The sequence below is a fragment of the Nerophis ophidion genome, linkage group LG23 (genome assembly GCF_033978795.1).
Source record: "Nerophis ophidion isolate RoL-2023_Sa linkage group LG23, RoL_Noph_v1.0, whole genome shotgun sequence".
In the NCBI taxonomy this organism is placed as follows: domain Eukaryota; kingdom Metazoa; phylum Chordata; class Actinopteri; order Syngnathiformes; family Syngnathidae; genus Nerophis; species Nerophis ophidion.
In genome coordinates this window covers 39,892,745-39,918,327 of record NC_084633.1, presented here as the reverse complement: position 1 = coordinate 39,918,327, position 25,583 = coordinate 39,892,745, and the positions used below count along the sequence as shown (strand labels likewise).

At 39.5% G+C, this 25,583-nt stretch overlaps 2 protein-coding genes across 3 annotated transcripts in view; one reads left to right on the top strand and one right to left on the bottom strand.

The window, feature by feature from the left end:
• Positions 1 to 1,231: 1,231 nt before the first annotated feature.
• LOC133541268 (galectin-1-like) lies at positions 1,232 to 24,757 on the bottom strand. Of its 2 annotated transcripts, XM_061884559.1 has the most exons (6): positions 24,619 to 24,757; positions 19,448 to 19,507; positions 4,704 to 4,781; positions 4,562 to 4,641; positions 1,620 to 1,791; positions 1,232 to 1,550 (listed from the first exon to the last, which is right to left on the bottom strand). In XM_061884559.1, the coding sequence occupies exons 3-6, from the start codon at positions 4,704 to 4,706 to the stop codon at positions 1,401 to 1,403; spliced, it is 405 nt and encodes a 134-aa protein (XP_061740543.1). In that variant the 5' UTR covers positions 4,707 to 4,781; positions 19,448 to 19,507; positions 24,619 to 24,757; the 3' UTR covers positions 1,232 to 1,400. The 2 variants fall into 2 exon arrangements, with proteins under 2 accessions (XP_061740543.1, XP_061740544.1); XM_061884560.1 differs by lacking the exon at positions 19,448 to 19,507 and having other exon boundaries at positions 24,619 to 24,743.
• Positions 13,541 to 25,583, top strand: part of pick1 (protein interacting with prkca 1) — a 32,549-nt gene continuing 20,506 nt past the window's right edge. Inside the window, exons 1-4 of the mRNA XM_061884558.1 lie at positions 13,541 to 13,714; positions 14,058 to 14,120; positions 16,111 to 16,222; positions 19,472 to 19,600. Of these exons, the coding sequence (XP_061740542.1) occupies positions 14,092 to 14,120; positions 16,111 to 16,222; positions 19,472 to 19,600 (270 nt within the window). The 5' untranslated portion in view covers positions 13,541 to 13,714; positions 14,058 to 14,091. The remainder of the gene's footprint in view (positions 13,715 to 14,057; positions 14,121 to 16,110; positions 16,223 to 19,471; positions 19,601 to 25,583) is intronic.

Below are 25,583 nucleotides of genomic sequence, written 5' to 3'. Positions count from 1 at the left end.
CCTTCTTCCACACAACGGATCGATACAACGTCCGCATTACTGAAGACGCCGCACCGATCCGCCTGACGATCTCACTATCCACTCTTCCCTCACTCGTGAACAAGACTCCTAGGTACTTGAACTCCTCCACTTGGGGCAGGGTCTCTTCCCCAACCCGGAGATGGCACTCCACCCTTTTCCGGGCGAGAACCATGGACTCGGAATTGGAGGTGCTGATTCTCATCCCAGTCGCTTCACACTCGGATGTAAACCGATCCAGGGTGAGCTGAAGATCCTGGCCAGATGAAGCCATCAGGACCACATCATCTGCAAAAAGCAGAGACCTAATCCTGCAGCCACCAAACCAGATCCCCTCAACGCCTTGACTGTGCCTAAAAATTCTGTCCATAAAAGTTATGAACAGAATGGGTGACAAAGGACAGCCTTGGCGGAGTCCAACCCTCACTGGAACCGTGTCCGACTTACCGCCGGCAATGCGGACCAAGCTCTGACACTGGCCATACAGGGAGCGTACCGCCACAATCAGACAGTCCGATACCCTATAATCTCTGAGTACTCCCCACAGGATTTCCCGAGGGACACCGTCCAATGCTTTCTCCAAGTCCACAAAGCCCATTGTTTTTGAAAATGATGAATTAAACAAGATTGATGATCGGGATGTGCATCATTTTGTGTACACCCACATACTTTTTCAGCACATTCAACAATAGCCAGGGAAAGTGACGGAGATAGACATCTACATATATCCATATTTAATAGTCATTTCTTTATATTCATAGTCATATTTGAAAACAGCTAGTGTTTTTCCATTTGTTCTCTTTTTGGTTGTCCGCTAGTAAACTGTGTGTGTTAACCTTGAAGCTTTAGGAATGTAAGAAGTAGCTGTACTCCCTTCTTATCTCTTCCTGTCTCAGGCTAAGCAGAACAACAGATATGTGTATTCGTTCCGGTGGGTGTGGGCGGGGGAGATATTGAAGAAGACAGCGCTTCCATAGGGTTTTCAGATCAACTAGGCGACGCGAATTGAATTTGTTGTTTTTTAGGTTGGTCCCTCCAAAGCTTTGGAATACATTGCAAAATACCTATTCTGTTCTGGGTTATCATTTAAAATCAGCTTATGTGTCATCAATAGAACTTGGGATTGACCATCAATTTAAATTCCCTTGGAGGAACATCTGGTCCAAACGCAACAAAAGACAACAGCTTACTTTGGCTGTCAAGAAATGCGCTCTGTCACTCTATTATTTATTACACATTTTCTTATGGATTTTCACAACATTTTCAACAAGCCAGCATTTCATTCCCCGACCGCATGTATTTATTTAGCTTGGCAGCGTGGACAAAAGCCATTTTGACGTTTAAAAATGTCGAGGTTTACTAGCACAGGGCTGTTTCTTATCCTACATGCAAATCTTCAAGCTAGTCAGTTTGAAGTCTCCTGTGATTTTCAGGTAGTTGATGACCTCCATGTCCACCCTGTTGGGAAAGTGGATCTGGTGTCCGTGAGGAAGTTCCACTTCAAACATCTGGCCAGTTAGCTTCAACACCATCTGGGAAAGAAAATATCCAATAGAGAGAAAAGGTTTGTTGATGATGAAAGGATGGTGGTGGTCGCCCACCTTGACCTGCGTGCCTCTCTGCAGGGGGTGCTGTGTTTCCCGCCTCTCTACCCCCCAGCAGCCCGCAGTCTTGGAGTTGCACACCACAACGGCTCCGTCGGTGTCGTCATGGAAACGAGGATTGAAGTGCAGGGCCAGGTCGTCGGCATCCAAGCCCAGGTCGATCTGGAATCTGACACATCCACTTGACTGAGTCGAGATGGAGTCATGGCTCTTTGACGGGAGTCGCTCATTTCCAAGAGACGTTTAGATAGCTAGATAGAAAACTAGCTATCTCGATATCGAGATAGCTAGATAGCAGTGACGTGCGGTCAGGGGAGGCAGGGGAGGCAGTGCCTCTCCTGTGATCATGCAAAGAAATAAAATATATAATGATACAATAATTGTAATTGTTAGTTTTTAATTTTAATTTAGCTCCACCAATTTGGATTACTTTTTCTTAAAAATCGCTGAATTTTCTCAATCCCTCGTAAACTTCTCTGTCTGCCGTGCCGTCAGAGCGCATTCTTATCTAGTGTGTTGCTGAGCGGCAGAGAAACAAGTCTGAGGTGAGGCAAACAGTTCTCGTGCCTCACGATAGGGGCGCTCATGATCAGAGACATGCGGTGGCGTAAGCGAGTCAAGTGCCGCAGCGAGTAAAATGTTTGGTATGTTGGTTAAGCCATCAAAACGGCAGAGAATAAAGTCTGAGGTGAGGCAAACAGTTCTCGTGCCTCATGATAAGGACGCTCATGATCAGAGACATACGGTGGCGTAAGCGAGTCAAGTTCCGCAGCGAGTAACATGTTTTGTGTGTTGGTTAAGCCATCAAAACGGCAGAGAATAAAGTCTGAAGTGAGGCAAACAGTTCTCGTGCCTCACGATAGGGGCGCTCATGATCAGAGACATACGGTGGCGTAAGCGAGTCAAGTGCCGCAGCGAGTAACATGTTTTGTGTGTTGGTTAAGCCATCAAAACGGCAGAGAATAAAGTCTGAGGTGAGGCAAACAGTTCTCGTGTCTCACGATAGGGGCGTTCATGATCAGAGACATACGGTGGCGTAAGCGAGTCAAGTGCCGCAGCGAGTAACATGTTTTGTGTGTTGGTTAAGCCATCAAAACGGCAGAGAATAAAGTCTGAGGTGAGGCAAACAGTTCTCGTGCCTCACGATAGGGGCACTCATGATCAGAGACATGCGGTGGCGTAAGCGAGTCAAGTGCCGCAGCGAGTCACATGTTTTGTGTGTTGGTTAAGCCATCAAAACGGCAGAGAATAAAGTCTGAGGTGAGGCAAACAGTTCTCGTGCCTCACGATAGGGACGCTCATGATCAGAGACATACGGTTGCGTAAGCGAGTCAAGTGCCTCAGCGAGTAACATGTTTTGTGTGTTGGTTAAGCCATCAAAACGGCAGAGAATAAAGTCTGAGGTGAGGCAAACAGTTCTCGTGCCTCACGATAGGGGCGCTCATGATCAGAGACATACGGTGGCGTAAGCGAGTCAAGTGCCGCAGCGAGTAACATGTTTTGTGTGTTGGTTAAGCCATCAAAACGGCAGAGAATAAAGTCTGAGGTGAGGCAAACAGTTCTCGTGCCTCACGATAGGGGCGTTCATGATCAGAGACATACGGTGGCGTAAGCTTGCTAAGACTTTGATGTGAGGTAGGTGCTTTAGAAGTATTGTAGTTGTGTTGGGAGATCTTTTTAAGAAGATCTGAGGGGGGACTGTTGGATTTGGTTGTCTTTTTATTTCCACGTCAGATTTCAGAACAGCTAAAGTGTGAGCCTTTTACATAGAGCTTGAATTTGGAATGTGGGAATGAAGCCATAACAATCTGTTATCTCAACTGTCCGAGGGAGGGGAGAGTGTGAGGAAGGAGGGAGAAACTGACATTTTTATTTTAGATCAATGTTGTATCTAGATTGATCTCCCAAAGCGCTTTGGTTATAAAATATCAAAATGAGCAATCTCTGTCTCTGATTGATTTAAAACCAGCTTATGTGTCTTAAAAGAACCTTGGGGCGTTGACCGAAAGAAGAACGGGTCAGAACGCAACACTGACTGAATACTTTTTTGCCCCACTGTATATATATACATGTAAAAATATATATTTATATATATTTTAATTATTATGAATTGTATATATATTTTTTTTATTTAGATTCACTTTTCAAGTTTAACGTAAGTTTGTTTATTAAGCAAATAAAAATACATATAAAAATAGAATAAATATATAAGTATACATATACATTTTATTTATTTACTAATTTGGAATTTTTTTATTTTTTTATTTGGATTCACTTTTCAAGTTTATTATTCTAAATATATATATATTTTATTAAATAAAAGAAAAAAAAGTTAGCGGTTATCCAGATGCTAAATTTCCTTTAACTCTGACTCACTTTCTAGTCCAGTTGCACGTGCAGAGTGAGCAATTTCCGACGCTAAATTTGCACGTGCATAAAAAAAAAAAACGTCCCTCAACTGGGAAAGGCTGGTTCTCATGTTGCACTCAAAAGAGTCGTAAAAATATATATTTATATATATTTTAATTATTATGAATTGTATATATATATTTTTATTTAGATTCACTTTTCAAGTTTAACGTAAGTTTGTTTATTAAGCAAATAAAAATACATATAAAAATAGAATAAATATATAAGTATACATATACATTTTATTTATATACTAATTAGGAATTTAGTTTTTTTTTTAATTTGGATTCACTTTTCAAGTTTATTATTCTAAATATATATATATTTTATTAAATAAAAAAATAAAAAAGTTAGCGGTTATCCAGATGCTAAATTTCCTTTAACTCTGACTCACTTTCTAGTCCAGTTGCACGTGCAGAGTGAACAATTTCCGACGCTAAATTTGCACGTGCATAAAAAAAAAAAAAACGTCTCCCAACTGGGAAAGGCTGGTTCTCATGTTGCACTCAAAAGAGTCGTTCAAAAGATACCTTTCAGCATCGTGTGGAATCTCTCCTTTTATCTTCAGCTGATCTCCCACTTTTAGGTTGATGTCGCTCACTTCCAGTTTCTGGGAGCCAAAAAGTCAGAGTTAGAAGGATAAGCACTCAGTGAGGAAGACAAAATACTCACCATACTCCTGCTGGGTGTTGGCCGAGCCTCCGAGGTGCAGAATCCTTCTCTGCAGCGACACTAAAGCCCGAGCTGACTCTGCACAATATCATGCAATCATTCTCCAAACTACATGACACATGTCTCCGGGGTCAGGAGGTCATTGAACACATCACTCACTAACTCACCGTGAAAGGAGATCACTTGGAATAATCCATCTTTTGGAACATCTCTTTATGCATTTTAGACATGTTGTATTGAAAGACTTTCTAAAAATACTTACACAAAATAAAACAGTGGAATAAAAGAGGTGAAATGTGACCAAAAAAAAGACTCTAATTACACAAAGCTGATTGTTTTTTTCTTTAAAATTGTCATTGCTCATAACAAAATAAAAATAATGAATAATAATGATCAATCAAAACCAATTTTGTCATGAATTATTTGTAGACTCCACTTACTTCACATCAAATATCACACTTTTTGGGGAAAGTTTGCATATGTTGTGTGTTTGCAATTGAACCCAAAAAAACAACAACAAGAAAATAAAAGTTGCAATCTGTGCACTTAAGATGTGACTTTAAGGTTTTACTACTTACGTATAAAATACTACACGGTCTAGCTCCATCCTATCTTGCCGATTGTATTGTACCATATGTCCCGGCAAGAAATCTGCCTTCAAACAACTCCGGCTTATTAGTGATTCCTAAAGCCCCAAAAAAAGTCTGCGGGCTATAGAGCGTTTTCCGTTCAGGCTCCAGTACTCTGGAATGCCCTCCCAGTAACAGTTCGAGATGCCACCTCAGTAGAAGCATTTAAGTCTCACCTTAAAACTCATTTATATACTCTAACCTTTAAATAGACCTCCTTTTTAGACCAGTTGATCTGCCGCTTCTTTTCTTTTTCTCCTATGTCCCCCCCCCTCCCCTGTGGAGTGGGTCCGGTCCGATGACCATGGATGAAGTACTGGCTGTCCAGAGTCGAGACCCAGGATGGACCGCTCGTCGGGACCCAGGATGGACCGCTCGCCTGTGTATCGGTTGGGCTGATCCGCCTCCGCTTGGGATGGTTTCCTGTGGACGGGACTCTCGCTGCTGTCTTGGATCCGCTTTGAACTGAACTCTCGCGGCTGTGTTGGAGCCACTATGGATTGAACTTTCACAGTATCATGTTAGACCCGCTCGACATCCATTGCTTTCGGTCCCCTAGAGAGGGGGGGTTGCCCACATCTGAGGTCCTCTCCAAGGTTTCTCATAGTCAGCATTGTCACTGGCGTCCCACTGGATGTGAATTCTCCCTGCCCACTGGGTGTGAGTTTTCCTTGCCCTTTTGTGGGTTCTTCCGAGGATGTTGTAGTCGTAATGGTTTGTGCAGTCCTTTGAGACATTTGTGATTTGGGGCTATATAAATAAACATTGATTGATTGAGCTTGACGCTAATGACGCAAAGCTGAAAGGGACAAGCGGTAGAAAATGAATGGATGGATGTTTTTCTTCTTTAAAAGTGTCATGCCTCTAAAAAAAAAGGAATGAGTGAAAATCAATGTTGTTGTAAATGATTGACTTATTGGGGGCTCCAATAACTTCACTTCAACTATAACACTTTTTGGGAAAGATTTTTTCATATAAACATACAAAACAAATGAAAACAAACAAAAACCCACAATGAACGTTAGGTCTGAAGTTCATCTAGAGATGCATGTGTTGGAACTAAAACCAATAAAATAACGTATGACTTAATTTTAACACCATGAGAGGGATCTTGGGTCCTTTTAGTGGGATTTTTTTTATTTTTTAAACTGTCATCGCTCCAAAAAAAAAAACCTATTTGAGGCTTCAACGACTTCACATCAAATATTGCCCTTTTTGGGGAAAATGTTGCATATTTTGTGTTTGCCGTTAACACAAATATACAGTATATGACAAAAAGGACATCTAACAGAGAATCAATCAATCAATCAATCAATCAATCAATGTTTATTTATATAGCCCCAAATCACAAATGTCTCAAAGGACTGCACAAATCATTACGACTACAACATCCTCGGAAGAACCCACAAAAGGGCAAGGAAAACTCACACCCAGTGGGCAGGGAGAATTCACATCCAGTGGGACGCCAGTGACAATGCTGACTATGAGAAACCTTGGAGAGGACCTCAGATGTGGGCAACCCCCCCCCTCTAGGGGACCGAAAGCAATGGATGTCGAGCGGGTCTAACATGATACTGTGAAAGTTCAATCCATAGTGGCTCCAAGACAGCAGTGAGAGTCCCGTCCACAGGAAACCATCTCAAGCGGATCAGCAGCGTAGAGATGTCCCCAACCGATACAGGCGAGCGGTCCATCCTGGGTCCCGACGAGCGGTCCATCCTGGGTCTCGACTCTGGACAGTCAGTACTTCATCCATGGTCATCGGACCGGACCCCCTCCACAAGGGAGGGGGGGACATAGGAGAAAGAAAAGAAGCGGCAGATCAACTGGTCCAAAAAGGAGGTCTATTTAAAGGCTAGAGTATACAGATGAGTTTTAAGGTGAGACTTAAATGCTTCTACTGAGGTAGCATCTCGAACTGTTACCGGGAGGGCATTCCAGAGAAAAATAAACACAAACTTACAATCAACAATGGATCTGAAGTTGATCTAGTCCAGGGGTCACCAAGGCGGGCACCAGGTCGCCCGTAAGGACCAGATGAGTCGCCTGCTGGCCTGTTCTAAAAATAGCTCAAATAGCAGCACTTACCAGTGAGCTGCCTCTATTTTTTAAATTGTATTTATTTACTAGCAAGCTGGTCTCGCTTTGCTGGACATTTTTAATTCTAATAGAGACAAAACTCAAATAGAATTTGAAAATCCAAGAAAATATTTTAAAGACTTGGTCTTCACTTGTTTAAATAAATTCTTTTTTTTTTTTTTTTGCTTCTTATAACTTTCAGAAAGACAATTTCAGAGAAAAAAATACAACCTTAAAAATGATTTTAGGATTTTTAAACACATATACCTTTTTACCTTTTAAATTCCTTCCTCTTCTTTCCTGACAATTTAAATCAATGTTTAAGTAAATTTATTTTTTTTATTGTAAAGAATAATAAATACATTTTTATTTAATTCTTCATTTTAGCTTCTGTTTTTTCGACAAAGAATATTTGTGAAAAATTTCTTCAAACTTATTATGATTAAAATTGAAAAAAAATATTCTGGCAAATCTAGAAAATCTTTAGAATCAAATTTAAATCTTATTTCAAAGTCTTTTGAATTTCTTTTAAAATTTTTGTTCTGGAAAATCTAGAAGAAATAATGATTTGTCTTTGTTAGAAATATAGCTTGGTCCAATTTGTTATATATTCTAACAAAGTGCAGATTGGACTTTAACCTATTTAAAACATGTCATCAACATTCTAAAATTAACCTTAATCAGGAAATATTACAAATGATGTTCCATAAATTATTTTTTTTTATTTTTCAAAAAGATTCAAATTAGCTAGTTTCTGTCTTCTTTTTTTCATTTGAATTTTGAATTTTAAAGAGTCGAATTTGTAGATAAACCATGTTTCAAATTTTTATTTTCATTTTTTTCTCGTTTTCTCCTCTTATAAACCGTTCAATTAAGGGTTTTTTTCATCATTTATTCTCTGCAAAAAAACCTTCCGTAAAAGGAAAAAAATGTATGACGGAAAAACAGACAGAAATACCTATTTTTTAAAAATATAAATATAGATTTATTTATTAAAGGTAAATTGGGCAAATTGGCTACTTCTGGCCATTTATTTAAGTGTGTATCAAACTGGTAGCCCTTGGCATTAATCAGTACCCAAGAAGTAGCTCTTGCTTTCAAAAAGGTTGGTGACCCCTGCTCTAGAGAGTCGATTGTTGAAAGTAAAACAAATAAAATAATGTATGACTTAATTTTAAAGGGGAACATTATCACAATTTCAAAAGGGTTAAAAACAATAAAAATCAGTTCCCAGTGGCTTGTTGTATTTTTTGAAGTTTTTTTCAAAATTTTACCGGTCCCGGAATATCCCTAAAAAAAGCTTTAAAGTCCCTTATTTTCGCTCACTCAAAGCCACTGGCCATTTCCCTGTGACGTCACACAGTGCTGCCAATGTAAACAAACAATGGGAATACCACAGCAAGATATAGCGACATTAACTCGGATTCAGACTCGGATTTCAGCGGCTTAAGCGATTTAACAGATTACGCATGTATTGAAACAGATGGTTGGAGTACGAAAGTATTGAAGAAGAAACTGAAGCTATTGAGCGAATAGCTATTGACGCTATTCATAGCCATAGCATGGCCGAATAGCTGCGTTAGCATCGCCGGTAAAATGTGCGGACCAAACGATCAGGACTTTCGCATCTTTTAATACTGGAGCAACTTAAATCCGTCGATTGGTAAGTGTTTTTTTCGCATTAAATGCGGGTGGAAGGAAACGTAATATAGTTGCAAATGTACATACAGCTATAGCCTAAATAGCATGTTAGCATCGATTAGCTGACAGTCATGCCGCGACCAAATATGTCAGATTAGCACATAAGTCAACAACATCAACAAAACTCACCTTTGTGATTTAGTTGACTTTATCGTTGCAAATGCATCTGCAGGTTATCCATACATCTCTGTGCCATGTCTGTTATCGCCGGTAAAATGTGCAGACACTCCGGCACATTCGATGGGGGTCTAGCGGCAGATTTCTTGCCAATTTGGCATCTTCGGGCCAGTGGTGCAACTTGAATCCCTCCCTGTTAGTGTTGTTACACCCTCCGACAACACTACGACAAAGCATGATGTCTCCAAGGTTCCAAAAAATAGTCCAAAAAACGGAAACTAACAGAGCTGTTTGTAATGTGTTTGAGAAAATGAAAATGCCGGCTTTCTTACCTGGGCAACGTCACGTACTGACGTCATGGCTTCAAGAGGGCTAAACAGAAAGGCGTTTAATTCGCCAAAATTCACCCATTTAGAGTTCGGAAATTGGTTAAAAAAAATATATGGTCTTTTTTGCAACATCAAGGTATATATTGACGCTTACATAGGTCTGCTGATAATGTTCCCCTTTAACACCATGAGTGTGACCCTTGTGGATCTTAGGTCATTTTAATGGGAATTTTATATTTTTTAAACTGTCATCGCTTCAAAAAATAACCTCTTTAAGGCTTCAACAACTTCACATCAAACATTGCCCTCTTTGGGAAATTTTTTTGCATAATTTGTGTTTGCCATTACAACAAATATACAGTAAGCGGTAGAAAATGGATGGATGGATGACATCCAACAGAGAAAAATAAACACAAACTTACAATCAACAATGGATCTGAAGAAGTTGATTTAGAGATTTAATTGTTGAAAGTATAACAAATAAAAAAACGTATGACTTATTTTTAACACCACGAGTGGCCTCTGTGGGGACTTTAGTGGCATTTATTTATTTTTTAATCCGTCATCGCTCCATAAATAACATATTTAAGGTTCCAATGATTCCACTTTGAATATATTTTTGGGGAAAATATTGCCATATTTTGTGTGTTTGCCATGACGAAAAGGGTATTAAACAAACTAAATGATAAAAAAAAATAATCAGACAATATTACTGAAGTTGATCTGAAGATGAATGCCTTGAAAATTTCATCCATCCATCCATCTTCTTCCGCTTATCCGAGGTCGGGTCACGGGGGCAACAGCCTAAGCAGGGAAACCCAGACTTCCCTCTCCCCAGCCACTTCGTCTAGCTCTTCCCGGGGGATCCCGAGGCGTTCCCAGGCCAGCCGGGAGACATAGTCTTCCCAACGTGTCCTGGGTCTTCCCCGTGGCCTCCTACATCTTGGACATGCCCTTAACACCTCCCTAGGGAGGTGTTCGAGTGGCATCTTGACCAGATGCCCGGACCACCTCATCTGGCTCCTCTCCATGTGAAGGAGCAGCGGCTTTACTTTGAGTTCCTCCCGGATGGCAGAGTTTCTCACCCTATCTCTAAGGGAGAGACCCACCACACGGCGGAGGAAACTCATTTGGGCCGCTTGTACCCGAGATCTTATCCTTTCGGTCATGACCCAAAGCTCATGACCATAGGTGAGGATGGGAACGTGGATCGACCAGTAAATTGAGAGCTTTGCCTTCCGGCTAAGCTCCTTCTTCACCACAAAGGATCGGTACAACTTCTTGAAAATTTTTTTTTTTTACATTGTTATAAGTGGGGCCCCTTTTGGAAAGCAGACTGGACTCTTGCGACTGTGTTGGATCCATTATGGATTGAACTTTCACAGTATCATGTTAGACCCGCTCGACATCCATTGCTTTCCTCCTCTCCAAGGTTCTCATCATTGTCACCGACGTCCCACTGGGTGTGAGTTTTCCTTGCCCTTATGTGGGCCTACCGAGGATGTCGTAGTGGTTTGTGCAGCCCTTTGAGACACTAGTGATTTAGGGCTATATAAGTAAACATTGATTGATTGATTGATTTTCGTTCAACTGTCATGCATCAAAATCAATGTTATGAATTTATTTGACTATTTAAGGACTCAATTACTTCACATCTAATATTCCACTTTGAAAGATTTGTGGGGCAAAATGTTGACTATTTTGTGTGTTTTAAAAAAACAAAACAAAAAAATATCCAGGATTTCTTTTATAATACATAGAACAACAACAAAAAAAACACTTTATATTAATACATTTGAAGTTTAAGCATTGAAAAAAAAGACTTATACAACAATTTTATGACAGAACTTTTCCGGGGAATTCCTTAAGGTAAAAAAATATATACACATTTTAATGGTTTTGAAAATTGCAAATATGAAAATTGCCCCCGCTTGCTTTATTGTGTTACCTTGAATTGATTAACGTGGACCCCGACTTGAACAAGTTGAAAAACTTATTGGGGTGTTACCATTTAGTGGTCAATTGTACGGAATATGTATTGTACTGTGCGATCTGCTAATAAAAGTTTCAATCAATCAATCAATGCGGCCCTCGGGGGACACACCTGCTCTCTGGAGTAGAGCTCTTTAGTGTACTTTGCTGCCATCTAGCGGTCAGAAATATACAATGAAAATGTACTGAACCTGGGGTGTCCAAACTTTTTCCACAGAGGACCGCACACGGAAATATTTAAGCATTTTCAAACCATAACAAAAGATATGGATTTTTTTTTTAATCCTTGGGGCTGCTGGGGAGCATAGAGGGTCTCAGTCACTAAAATGTTACAAATAAGTCAAATTATTATTATTATTTTCAATTCAATGCTTACAGTAAATCTCTATATCAACTTGAGGTTGATATAAAGTAAAACAAATAAGGTTTTATGCCTTTTCTGTCAAAGACAACTTTGTTTTTTATAGTAAAACTGAAATATGCAGTATTTAGATAGATAGGTAGTACTTTATTGATTCCTTCAGGAGAGTTCCTTTATTTAGCAATTAAAGCCCTCAAAGATCAATAATGCAGGACACCATTGATTTTAATTATTTAATATTTGAGTAATCACAGTGAAAAGTCAAATAAAATCCTACTAAATATATTTGAGACACGAAAGGTTCCCCACTCATAAAGTGATGCATTTTTATTAGTTGTTTGTTTTACTTTTAACACTTAAATTTCAAGATCAACTTCCGATATATTGAACTATTATTTTGTTTGTTTTATGCTGTTGGGTCAAAACTTTGATGTTTTTATATGGCAACCACACAACGTATGCGGTATAGCTCGGTTGGTAGAGCAGCCGTGTCAGCAACTTGAGGGTTGCAGGTTTGATCCCCGCTTCCGCCGTCCTAGTCACTGCCGTTGTGTCCTTGGGCAAGACACTTTACCCACCTGCTCCCAGTGCCACCCACACTGCTTTAAATGTAACTTAGATATTGGGTTTCACTATGTAAACCGCTTTGAGTCGCTAGAGAAAAAGCCCTATATAAATATAATTCACTTCACTTATTTTTTCCACGTAAAACATTTTAAAGTGATAATTTTTAAGTAATTATTCATTGTATCATTGATTTTTTTGTCCTTTTTTTTTGAGCAATGGAAAAAAAAAGAAAATAAAGATAAAATGAAATGAAATAACTGCCTGAATGGCAGCTTTATTTAGCAATTAAAGCCCTCAAAGATTAATAATGCAGGACACCATTGATTTTAATTATTTATTAATTTTGAGTAATCAAAGTGAAAAATTAAATAAAATCCTACTAAATATATTTCAGATCCGAAAGGTTCCCCACTCATAAAGTGATGCATTTTTATTAGTTTTTATTTTATTTTACTTTTAACACTTAAATTTCAAGATCAACGTCCGATATATCTGTCGATTTTAGGTTAGGACTATTATTTTGTTTGTTTTATGCTCTTTTGTCAAAACTTTATGTTTTTATATGGCAACCACACAACATATACAATATTTTTTCCACACATTACATTTTAAAGTGATAATTTTTAAGTAATAATTCATTATAACATAGATCCCCCCCCCTTTAAAAAAATAAAATAAATAAATAAAGACAAGAGGGGAAAAAAAACTGCCTGCATGGCAGCTTTGTGTCAACATTGCCACTTTTTCTCATTAGATTTCACCTCATTCCACTTTTTTTTTTTAAATGTTTTTATTTTTATTTTTGAAATACAATCAATTTTGAAATTTTTGCAGAATGTGTTTGCGGGCTGTTAAATCATTAGCTGCGGGCCGCAAATGGCCCCCGGGCCGCAATTTGGACACACCTATTAAACAATTAACAACTGTCTGTGTGATTTTTTTTTTTAATTACTGTTAATTACATTAACAGTTTTTCTAATACAAATCACCTTATCGATTGTGAAGACTTTTTAATGTAATTCACAACTAAAACGTGACGCAGAGATTCGGGCATTTCGCTAACTTCCGCTAAGCACCGGAAATGACGCCAGTGAGTAAACAGTACTCCTGTCATTGAAAGATATTTATGTTTTGAACCAAACGAAGAATTCAAGGAGCGAGGTGTAGTAAAGTGCGTGTAACGGGGGATGGTGCGTCGCTTGGCCTTCGAGCAGCTGCCGTTCTTCCCGATAAAAGGCAAGTTTTACACAAAACCACACGAGTGCACTAGCTAGCAGCTAACCAGCTAGCAGCTAACTAGCCACGGTTAGCATTGAGCTAGGTCACGTGACGGAAATCTTCCAGATGTTTCGTTACATGTTTCAACTTTGCTAGTATTAACCTCCTGCTATACACACTTTATTTACTTGAATTGTATGAATTAAATTCCGTGGTGGCGATATTGTTTTAAGCTGCAGTAGTAAGTTATGACAAGTGGGAGCGAAGCAGCTCTGTTCCATCCATCCATTAAACTACCGCTTATTCCCTGCCTGGCACACAATGTCGCAAAAGGGTGACCATTCTTTTTCTTCTTTAACAGGTCTTCCCAGCACAAGGGTGCTATATTCACAGACATGGAATTTGAATTGGAAGAGGATAAATTGTGAGTGTTTGCTTTCATGTTTACCATCAAAACTGAAATTACCGTATTTCCTTGAAATGCCGCCCGGGCGCTAATTAATTTAAAACGTCTTCTCACTCCTGCACTTACCAAAAACATGTGGTAAAAGCAAGCATAAACTAATTATTTTAAAACCTCTTCTCACTCCGGCACTTACCAAATGCATGCAGAAAAAATTTGAGTGTGATGTAAGGATACCATCATGAAAAGCACATTTAATAAAAAAACATTACTATTGACTTACCTTTACTTATATATATATATATATATATATATATATATATATATATAGTCCATGCCAGCTCCTTCTAAACAAAATCATCGATAACTTGTTTATAAAAGTCTTCCTTATCTTTCTTCAGTTTTAAAAGTCTCTCTGTCTCGATGGAGATCTTCCTTTATTACCTCCTGCGTAGATTGAAAGTCCAGTTTAGAAAACTGCTATCAGAAGGTCCGTCGTATCCATTCCAGCTCTTATCACGTTACTTCTTCTGCAGCCGGGTAGTCGCAAGAAGGATCACTAGCGCCCTCTACCACCAGGAGGCGGTAGTCACTTAATGACTCATATTTGACAGACGCAGCTACGGTATTGTGACGGTCTCAAGCCGTCGTCTTGCAGGTTCCCAGGACCACCAAGGAAGGACATGGCTTAAGCAATTTGACTTTGTTAATTTTTCAATAAAACCTCAGTCCGGGTCGCTCTTACGCTCCTCTCCGCTCGCTCGCCGCCTCCTCGCCGCCATCTTGGGCCGGGCCACAGCGCGCCGGACCGTCGGCTCCACAAGTATATTAGTAAAACATAGCTGCTTACTGTTCTTTTTAGCATACCGGTATTCAATAGCTTGGACCTTAAATCCTACTGAATAGCTCTTAAACTTCTTCCCTTTATGTGATTTCAAATTACCGGTACTGAAATCAGCCTCCTCCATTTTGAAAATGATGACAGGGGAAGTGTCACTCGTGACGTCACAAGTTTGACCCGGCGGTAATACTAAGCATGCGCTAATTATTTTGCGAAGCGAGTTTGACCCGGCAGTAATTCAAGGAAATACGGTATTACTAATCGATATTTTCAATTGACTTGGTTTCCTTTTCGGCAGCCTTGTTTACACAGATATGTGCCAAGAAGTCCCACTTTCCAATGTTTTATAGGACCACATGACATGTTGCCGTACATCAACTAGGGTTTCCGTGGGTCTTCAAATTGATTTAGCGAAAATTAAGGCCTAAAATGGCATTTAAATAGACTGACCATACGTCCTCTTTTCCCCGGACATGTCCTCTTTTGCGGGACTGTCTGGGGTGTCCGGGCGGGTTTTCTTAAATGCCTCAAATGTCAGGTGTTTTGTGTCAAGTTTGCGTGTATTTTCAATGTAAGTACAGGGTTAAGAGGGGCTAAATACAAAACAAATTGTGAAGGTGTGCGCACGCAGCAACTGTCGTGAGGGAGGAGCAAAGATAGAGGGAGCGAGAGAGCGAGGTAGTGAATTGATTGTTAATCAAGGCATACTTGTTCAACAGCCATACAGGTCACCACTGAGGGTGGCCGTATAAACAACTTTAACACAGTTACAAATATGCGCCACACTGTGAACACACACCAAACAAAAATGACAAACAGATTTTGGTGGAACATCCGCACCGTAACACAACATAAACACAACAGAACAACTATCGAGAACCCATTGCAGCACTGACTCTTCCGGGATGCTACAATATACACTTCCCGCTACCCCCTAACCAAAACCCCCCCACCTCAACCGCGATTACGTCACATCAAACATTCCACTCTGAAAAATAGTTTTGGTGGAAGATTTTGCATATTTTGTGCGTTTGCCATAAAAAAACATAGTTTTGTTTGACAAAAGGGCGGAAAACAAACAAAACAAACAAAAAATAACATGAACGCTCGGAGGAAACAGGAGCGAGCCGTATACAATATAAAGATTTATATATTTATCTTTAATTACAGAGGGATACCTACAGTACCTGGGACGGTCTGTCTGAAAAAAGACACAAACAACCTAATTGGAATCAGCATTGGTGGCGGTGCTCAGTACTGTCCCTGTCTCTACATTGTCCAGGTGAGTGAACTTTTTTGAAGTGAAAAATGCTATCACAAGTATTACGTAATGTGATATGATAAGCCTGGGCGAGTAAAAGCTCAGATATTTTTCGAAAATAATTGGATTTATGTTTTTTCCCCTACTTTTCAAAGAAACCTGTGAATACAAATGTGAGAGATGATTCGTAACAAGTTTCACTTTTTATTGATCAAAACTAGTAGTTTGAAATGGCACTGCATCCTATTCTTCTTATTATTTTTTTTTAAATTGTACTAAGTATAATAAATTATTTCATAAACTAAACTGATTGCATTTTGTTATTTTGGCTATTTATGGCATTTTGCCAATATGTTGATCAATATGCTTTGTTGTAATCAAGTAAAGTTATTCATTATTGAAGTTCCATTGAAGGCAAAACTTGTGTCTTGAATAAAATACTTTGGTAAATAAAAATGAATAGTATTAAGTAGGGGTGTAACGGTACACAAACATTTTGGTTCGGTACGTACCTCGGTTTAGAGGTCATGGTTTGGTTCATTTTCGGTACAGTAAGAAAACAACAAAATATACATTTTTGGGTTATTTATTTACCAAATTTGTAAACAATGGCATAACATACATATACCCACAGGGTCCATTGCCAGGGTTTATGTGGTCAACATATATAAAATAAAAACTAAATAAGATAAGGCTCAGAATGGTTTCTTAACAAAACCTTTCTACATATAAAGTGCTTTTTTTGATTGATTGATTTGAGACTTTTATTAGTAGATTGCACAGTAGAGTACATATTCCGTACAATTGACCACTAAATGGTAACACCCAAATAAGTTTTTTAACTTGTTTAAGTCGGGGTTACGTTAATCAACATTAAACTGCCTGAAGTTGTTACTCAGATGAAATAAAATGACAACATTTTTCTTCTACATATAAAAAGTGCAACATTAAACAGTTTCAAGTCAACTCTAGCCTCAGATTAACTTTTCTTAGCCAGCCTGGCTAACTTGGCAGTAAGAGGATATATGGGTTTATTGTTCTTCCACCATAGAAGTGGGTCAAAATCTAGTTTTAATGCAATACAGCAACCCCCCGCAACCCCGAACAGGACAAGCAGTAGAAGATGGATGGATGGTCTTAAATCTGCTAATATAAAAAGATTTGTTATCGCTTCAGCCCTGCCTGGCTGGCCGAAGAGAGGCTGCTTGAATGCGGTGGTGACGCTTCAAAGGGGTTAGCATGTTTGACGTGTTGGCAGAAGTACACCCTACTGCTGCTCAACAATGTCGGCAAACCTCCGTCCTCCCTTGTTGTATCGTACCGCGCAGCCCAAGTGTTCCCAAACGGGAGATGTTAACGAGGCAGGAGGGTCTTCCAGTTCTGGCTTTTACATGTTGTCCTAGCCTGGTCGCTGCTAGCCTGCCGTGTGTTGTGCCTCGCTCTGCATAGTTTACACAACGTGCGGTGCGCTACCTAATATGTCCGTGTGGAAACTCGTTCGGTACACTTCCGAACCGAACCGAAACCCCGTACCGAAACGGTTCCATACAAATACACCCCTAGTATTAATGAGTAGATAAAAACAGGCTTTTTGGGGACCACATCCTTAATGACCGCTTTTGCGATTGATTAACTGTTTTTAATCATACAAGGTACCTTGCGTAAATGACGCCACGCCTCTGTGATCATGTTCTTGTTCGCTCACTCAGCTCAGACTCTGGAATAAGTTTGTTGTGCTGCTGTCTTTTTTTTTCTCAACAAACTTTGCAGCGCACTCCGCACAGTCATTTGTTCCATGCCCGTTGCCGCAAAACAAAACCACTGCTGACAGTTTTTCTTTTCTTGGCATCAGCCACATTGCGCTATTTGTGTGTGAAACATCCAAGAAAAGGGGAGAGCGGATGCTAAGAAAGGCCCGAAGGACAAAAACAGACCTTTTAAAGGGGAACATTATCACAATTTCAAAAGGGTTAAAAACAATAAAAATCAGTTACCAGTGGCTTGTTGTATTTTTTGAAATTTTTTTCAAAATTTTACCGGTCCCGGAATATCCCTAAATAAAGCTTTAAAGTGCCTTATTTTCGCTATCTTCGAAACCACTATCCATTTCCCTGTGACGTCATTCAGGGCTGCCAATACAAACAACATGGCGGTTACCACAGCAAGATATAGCGACATTAGCTCGGATTCAGACTCGGATTTCAGCGTCTTAAGCGATTCAACAGATTACGCACGTATTGAAACAGATGGTCGGAGTATGGAGGCAGATAGCAAAAACGAAATTGAAGAAGAAATTGAAGCTATTGAGCGAATAGCTATTGACGCTATTCGGCCATAGCGTGGGTGTACCTAATGAAGTGGCCCATAGCATGGCTGCCTTATTAGCATCGCCGGTAAAATGTGCGGACCAAACGATCAGGACTTTTGCATCTTTTGACACTGGAGCAACTTAAATCCGTCGATTGGTAAGTGTTTGTTTCGCATTAAATGTGGGTATCTAGTTTCAAATGTACATACAGCTAGCGTAAATAGCATGTTAGCATCGATTAGCGTAGCATGTTAGCATCGATTAGCTGGCAGTCATGCCGTGACCAAATATGTCTGATTAGCACATAAGTCAACAACATCAACAAAACACACCTTTGTGATTTAGTTGACTTAATTGTTGCAAATGCATCTGCAGGTTATCCATACATCTCTGTGCCATGTCTGTCTTAGCATCGCCGGTCAAATGTGAAGACACTTTGGTACATTCAATGGGGGTCTGGCGGAAGATTTCTTGCCAGTGGTGCAACTTGAATCCCTCCCTGTTAGTGTTGTTACACCCTCCGACAACACACCCACCAGGCATGATGTCTCCAAGGTTCCAAAAAATAGTCGAAAAAACGGAAAATAACAGTGCTGAGACCCGGTGTTTGTAATGTGAAAATTAATATGGCGGGTGTGTTACCTCGGTGACGTCACGTTCTGACGTCATCGCTAAAAGACCGATAAACAGAAAGGCGTTTAATTTGCCAAAGTTCACCCGTTTAGAGTTCGGAAATCGGTTAAAAAAATACATGGTCTTTTTTCTGCAACATCAAGGTATATATTGACGCTTGCATAGGTTTGGTGATAATGTTCCCCTTTAAAAAAAAATTAAATCGTCTGCAAAAAAAACTCCATCTATGGATAAAATGTGTGTATCGCCCAGGCCTATGGTTTGACTTCAAGAAATGAAAAGTAAACACAAACGTGTAAGCATACCCGATGTTTTCGTTTGCTTGTCAGGTGTTTGACAACACGCCGGCAGCCTTGGATAAGACGCTTGCAGCAGGTGATGAAATCACAGGCGTCAATGGCAAACCAGTCAAGGGGAAGACAAAAGTGGAAGTGGCCAAGATGATTCAAGCTGTACAGGTACATTATTTATTGCTGTGGAGGCACCTTCAGTTTACCTTACAACCAGGGTTAACTAATTAAGCAAGACATCGACTAAATTGTTTTTTCAAGGTTAATTCCGATTATTAGTAGTCGAGGAGGCCGATAAGCAATGTTGGATCCATTATATATTTGCAGTACAAGTGATTTAAACATAAATATTATGTCAGTAAACAGCTGGACAAGGCTAGATTAGTTGTAGGTGATATAATGTTTTATGTTGTCTTTAATTTAGCACTTTTATTATTTGCATTTCAAAATATGGCAAATCTGGTAACATTGGTCAAAATATCACAATAACTCATTTATGGATTTGATTCATTGCAAAGTTGTGTTGTGAAATATTGTCAACATTTCATTTAAAACAATTCTAGTTGAGACATTTTTCAAAATGGCAGACATTTTTTCCTGGATGTCACAGAAAGTATGAGAATATGTGAGCCGCTGCCTGCTCTTCTTTACCTATCATTTCATATTTGTCGATACGTTTGCATAAAGTTTGGATTTTTGGCAAAGGTATCTTTTATCGTCTTCATGTCCGTCCATCTATGTCCTGTTATTTGATTGATTGACGTAACATGAAAATCGTGGCGCTCCTTTGATGAGCCCTAGCTGTTGTGGAGGCTTGTCGAGCGGAAACAAAACGGAACCAGGAAGACACTTCGAAAGAGGGAAAAAAACTGGATTTCCTGGCAAAAAAAAAAAAGGGGTGGGGGTTGATAGGAGAGCAGAAGACAGGTACAGGAGGGACAGAAGGAGACAGGGGCTTGGCCTTCAGCAGTTATTACTATCTACTTGACTAATATTTTGTATATAGTAAATATTGGTATCATGTGTGTATATTGTATCTGTTGATGTTGATCCATTGCAGTTGAAAAACAAAAAGCTGATATCGATAAAAAGTATGATACGGCTTAGAGTTGTAGGGTATTAGTATAGTACTGCGATACTAATGAATCATATTTGGTACTATACCTCCCACACCCCCGTCGTCGTCACGTGGTAGCATTGCTGGTTTTACGAGGAGAGTAGCATGCTTGGCAGCGCGCACACACACAGAGTACTTACAAGCAGACACAGGGTGTACGCAGAAAAGGGAGGATGGAGGCATTTTGGCGTAAAAAGTAAAGATAAACGTGAAGTTATAACACTGAAACACCCTCAGGAAGAGCTACTTTAGGACATGGCTAACTGGCTAGAAGCTAACATCCATTCACAGTGTTTTAGCTACTTCTAAATCACTAATCCTGGTCTCCATGGCGACAAATAAAGTAAGTTTCTTACAAGTATTATTATCACTGCAGGACAAGGAATAGCTAAACATGCTTCACCAGTGTCACAATGTAAACAAACGCCATGGGTTTGTTTACACTTGGCATCCACTGTAATGATGCCAAGTACAGGAGCGTATCTTGTCGATACTACTATGATTACATCGATATTTTTTATCACCACAAAATCTTCTTGCGTTTTTTTTTTTTTTTTAAATTCATATTGTGTTTATAAACTCAGGAAATACGTCCCTGGACACAGGAGGACTTTGAATATGACCAATGCATGATCCTGTAACTCCTTGGTATCGGATTGATACCTAAATTTGTCGTATCATCCGAAACTAATGTAAAGTATCAAAGAAGAGAAGAATAAGTGATGATTACATTTTAACAGTAGTGTAGGTATAACATGTTAAAAGAGAAAATAAACAGATATTAACAGTAAATGAACAAGTGGATTAAAAATCCTACTTTTTTCTGCAATATTATGCAAATATTGTGAAACAAAACACAAGATAATGTCTCCTGATAGGTGCCATGTGGGTCTTTATACACACACACCATAATAATACCGTATGTTGAAGCACAGATCGTCTGACTATGGTAGCCGTAATGCTGCGACAATCCTTCAAGCCGTGCGGCTTTGTAGTTTACCGAAGTCGTACTAAATAAATAAATATAAATAAATGGGTTGTACTTGTATAGCGCTTTTCTACCTTCAAGGTACTCAAAGCGCTTTGACACTACTTCCACATTTACCCATTCACATGCACATTCACACACTGATGGAGGGAGCTGCCATGCAAGGCGCCAACCAGCACCCATCAGGAGCAAGGGTGAAGTGTCTTGCTCAGGACACAACGGACGTGACGAGGTTGGTACTAGGTGGGATTTGAACCAGAGACCCTCGGGTTGCGCACGGCCACTCTCCCACTGCGCCACGCCGTCCTGGATATGTACAGTAAGCAGTGAACAATAGAAGCTCAGAGAGCATGAGGAAAAAGTATCTACAATTATTTACAATCCAGGAGTGGAATGTGGAGAAGGTGGGGGTGGTATTAAGTAAAATTTGTAGCCACTTGTAGGTGTTCTTTCAGTGCGGTTTTGAAGGAGGATAGGGATGCAATTTCTTTTGCACCTGTTAGGAGTGCATTTCATATTGAGGAGAATGATTTAAAACCCTTGTTAGATCAGAATCTGGGTTTGATGTGGTTTGTGGAACTCCCCCTAGTGTTGTGGTTATGGCGGTCATTCAGGAAGTAATTTGACATTTGCGTCAGTATCAGGGAGATGTAGCAAAATCTGTATACAAGGTTTAGTGCAATTTTTTTGACTCTGTCCTCCACCCTTAGCCAGCCCACTTTAGGAGTGAGATGGGATCAGGGATGGGGGTTGAGAAGTACCCTGACTAGCTTGTTTTGGGATGTTTGTAGTCCTGATTTAAGGGTTTTTGATGGGCTGTGGTACCAGGAGGTGCATGCATTATTGAAAAAGGGCTGGAAAATAGTTCCCCCCAGGGTCCATATGATGTTTTTGGTGACCAGAGAGGAGATTATGTACAGATATCTGGTTTGTTGGTTGCCCTTTTATATTACCTTATTTGCCATTTTACCGAGGTTAAATGTTAGCCTGTAGAATGGAGCTACATGTACAGCTTTGTTTGCAAACACTCTGATCAAGGGTCTGCAAATGGCACTTATTTGGAAAATCGAATCCTAACCTTGGAAAAACTTGTGTTCAATACACTGTAAAAATGTCCATTGTAAATTCACAGCCAATGACTGGCTAATAATTTCTTTACTTTTCCAGTAACATTTACATTAATTTTACAGTGAAATATCTTTACAGCAATTATCTGTAAGTCCAGAGGTGGGACTATACAGCTAAGTACAATAAAATTACAACTATAAATGCTGTAACATCACAATTGTAATTTTGCTACAGTAATTTGTAGTGACATTACAGAGGACTATGATTACAGTATTTTACTGTGAAATAACAGTTAAATGTTTTGTAATATATACAGATATCATACTTTTTACAATCATTTGTTGTAATGTTACAGTGAATTTTGGTACTTTTACTATGAAAAAAATACTGTTGTGAAATCCTGGTGAATCCTGGTTATAGCAATGCCTCTACACTAAATGGTTCAAGGACAGCTTCACATTTACTTTGGACGGACACACAGATACACACACGTTTCAGGAAGAAAGTGGGGAAGAAGATAGATGTGCGTGCCCAAAATTGACTCGGGGAAATTAGTGTTGCACCCTCTTTGAAAAGATAGTCGCTACTATGGTAAAAAAAAAACTTTAGAAGAGGTGCGCATTTCCACGTCAACGTCAGTTTTGATACATCTCAACTTTGCCGTAAAAAAGGGCGTAGTGCAGGTTTTTGTGCATACGCAAGCTTGATACATTAGGCCCCCGGTTTCAACTCGCATAATTTAGGTGTGTTGGTCCAGTTTCTCATAAGCCAAAGATGATCTTCTTACAACTAATGTTTCAATTGGTCTTAGGATTCTTTAGAGCCAAAATATTTGAGAATTTAGACTAATTTGGTGCTTGGAAATGTTATCAGTGTATTACAGTGGTCCAAGTTCATTTATAAAACAGGAGCACTCTACTGTTTTTTTTAGGAATTTTCTGCAAAAATGATTGTTTTGAACTGAACTCGGGGCTAGTATGGTGTCATTCAGATTCAGATTCAGATTTAGACCCCGGGCCGCACGTTGAACAGTCCTGCTATAAATGAAAAGAACAAAAACATAACTTTTCAGTTGCAGTAGGACTTCTTCTACCTACTAAAATACTAAAGTACTAAAATATTTTGACAGATTTTTCAGTGCCATGTGTAATGTTCTATATTCTCAATGGAACATTTAAAGTTTTGGCGTTGCTTTTGATTGATTGATTGAAACTTTTATTATTAGATTGCACAGTACAGTACATATTCCGTACAATTGACCACTAAATGGTAACACCCCAATAAGTTTTTCAACTTGTTTAAGTCGAAGTCCACGTTAATCAATTCATGCTAACTTGCTAGTGTCTAGTTATTGAACAGGGGGCGTCAACCTGCAGTCCACATGTATCTCTTATGTGTGACTGCCATCTGCTGGTCATGCTTGTATTGCACCATGTACCAAATCAAATTGTTTCGAGGGTGGTAAGTACAACCAGGACTAATACGTACTTAAAGTGCACCGGGTATAAAGGCGCACTGTCCATTTTTGAGAAAATAAAAGATAGTCTAAAAAATACACTCTGTTACATTATTTGTGAGAAGATACGCGTTAATGCCAATTACACAATTTTTCAGCCCGTTTTGGCATCCGCGTGTCATTTGCAATTGTCGGCACACACCGTAGTGGGGAATACAGTCCTGGCGCCGCAGCCGCAAGCAGGAAACAACACCGACGGACACCAAAGTGCTCACTGAACGGCAAAGCCGCCTATTTCCGCTGCGAGCCGAGTCATCACAGGAATAAGTTGTGTCCCAACAGCCGCTAGAAGGTAGCGACAGATTAGAAAAACGTGCGATTACTCATGATTGATTATGAGTTAATTAAAAACAGAATGTGATGAATCATCGTTTGACAGCCTTCATTTTTAACTTTCCATGCAGTAAAAGGCAACATTGTAAAGTACACCCTCAAATACATTTGTCAAAAAGCAAGACTGATGGGTCAAATGAGGAAAAATTCAATCCATGACTTACAGTCTGAGTAGAGTTCCTTCAGAGATGAAAAGCTTGACTGGTTTGCTCGGCGGTGCGAGTCAGCTCTCAGCACAGTAGATGATTGTCACAGTGTGCAGGTGTTGTTTTGGCCGCACATTGTTCATGTCCAGGGAATGTCATGACTTCCTGCATGGTGGGATAAAGGCGGGCTTTAGTGTGTGATTTAAAGGATTATCCTTCCTGTTGCCCGTTCACTACAACTATTCATTCTTTGCATCATATTTGTGAAACGTATATAATGACTGCCTCTAAAAGAACAAACTGGTAATCTTTAATATTTATCAAGCAAAAATAAAACAATACATGGGTTTATGACTAATTTTCTTATTCATCAAGCAAAAAGGAAAAATATATGGTTCAGAGACTAATTGTCTTATCCAATGTCACGCAAATGTTTGGTTAGTGACTCACCTGCAGCGATGGTCATCTTGACAAAACATTTACTGTAGCTCTCATTTTATTTTATTGTATCCCATCAGAGAAACTTGGGAAGAAATATGCAATTATATTAGGTATATTATATTTACACATATATTACTTACAAGCAGACACAGTGTGTATGCAGAACAGGGAGAATGGACGCATTTTGGTGTAAAAAGTAAAGATAAAGGTGAAGTTATAACACTGAAGCGCCCTCCGGAAGAGGAGCTTTAAAACATGGCTAGCTAGTTAGCAGCTAACGTCCATCCACAGTGTTTTAGCTACCTCTAAATCACTAATCCTTGTCTCCATGGCGACAAATAAAGTAAGTTTCTTACAAGTATCATTATCACTCATTATCACTGCAGGACGAGGAATAGCTAAACATGCTTCACTACACACCGTGGCTCTGCCGGCATCAAAATGTAAAGAAAGGCCATTGGTGGATCTACACCTGACATCCACTGTAATGATATCAAGTACAGGCACGTACCGAGTCGATACTTCTATGATTACGTCGATAT

What these genes read in the sequence shown, in the direction of transcription:
- LOC133541268 (XM_061884559.1), bottom strand. An exon ending in ATTCCACACGATGCTGAAAG is followed by an intron (nt 1,792 to 4,561) that starts GTATCTTTTGAA and finishes TGGATGTGTCAG; the next exon opens with ATTCCAGATCGACCTGGGCT. An exon ending in AGAGAGGCACGCAGGTCAAG is followed by an intron (nt 1,551 to 1,619) that starts GTGGGCGACCAC and finishes TTTCTTTCCCAG; the next exon opens with ATGGTGTTGAAGCTAACTGG.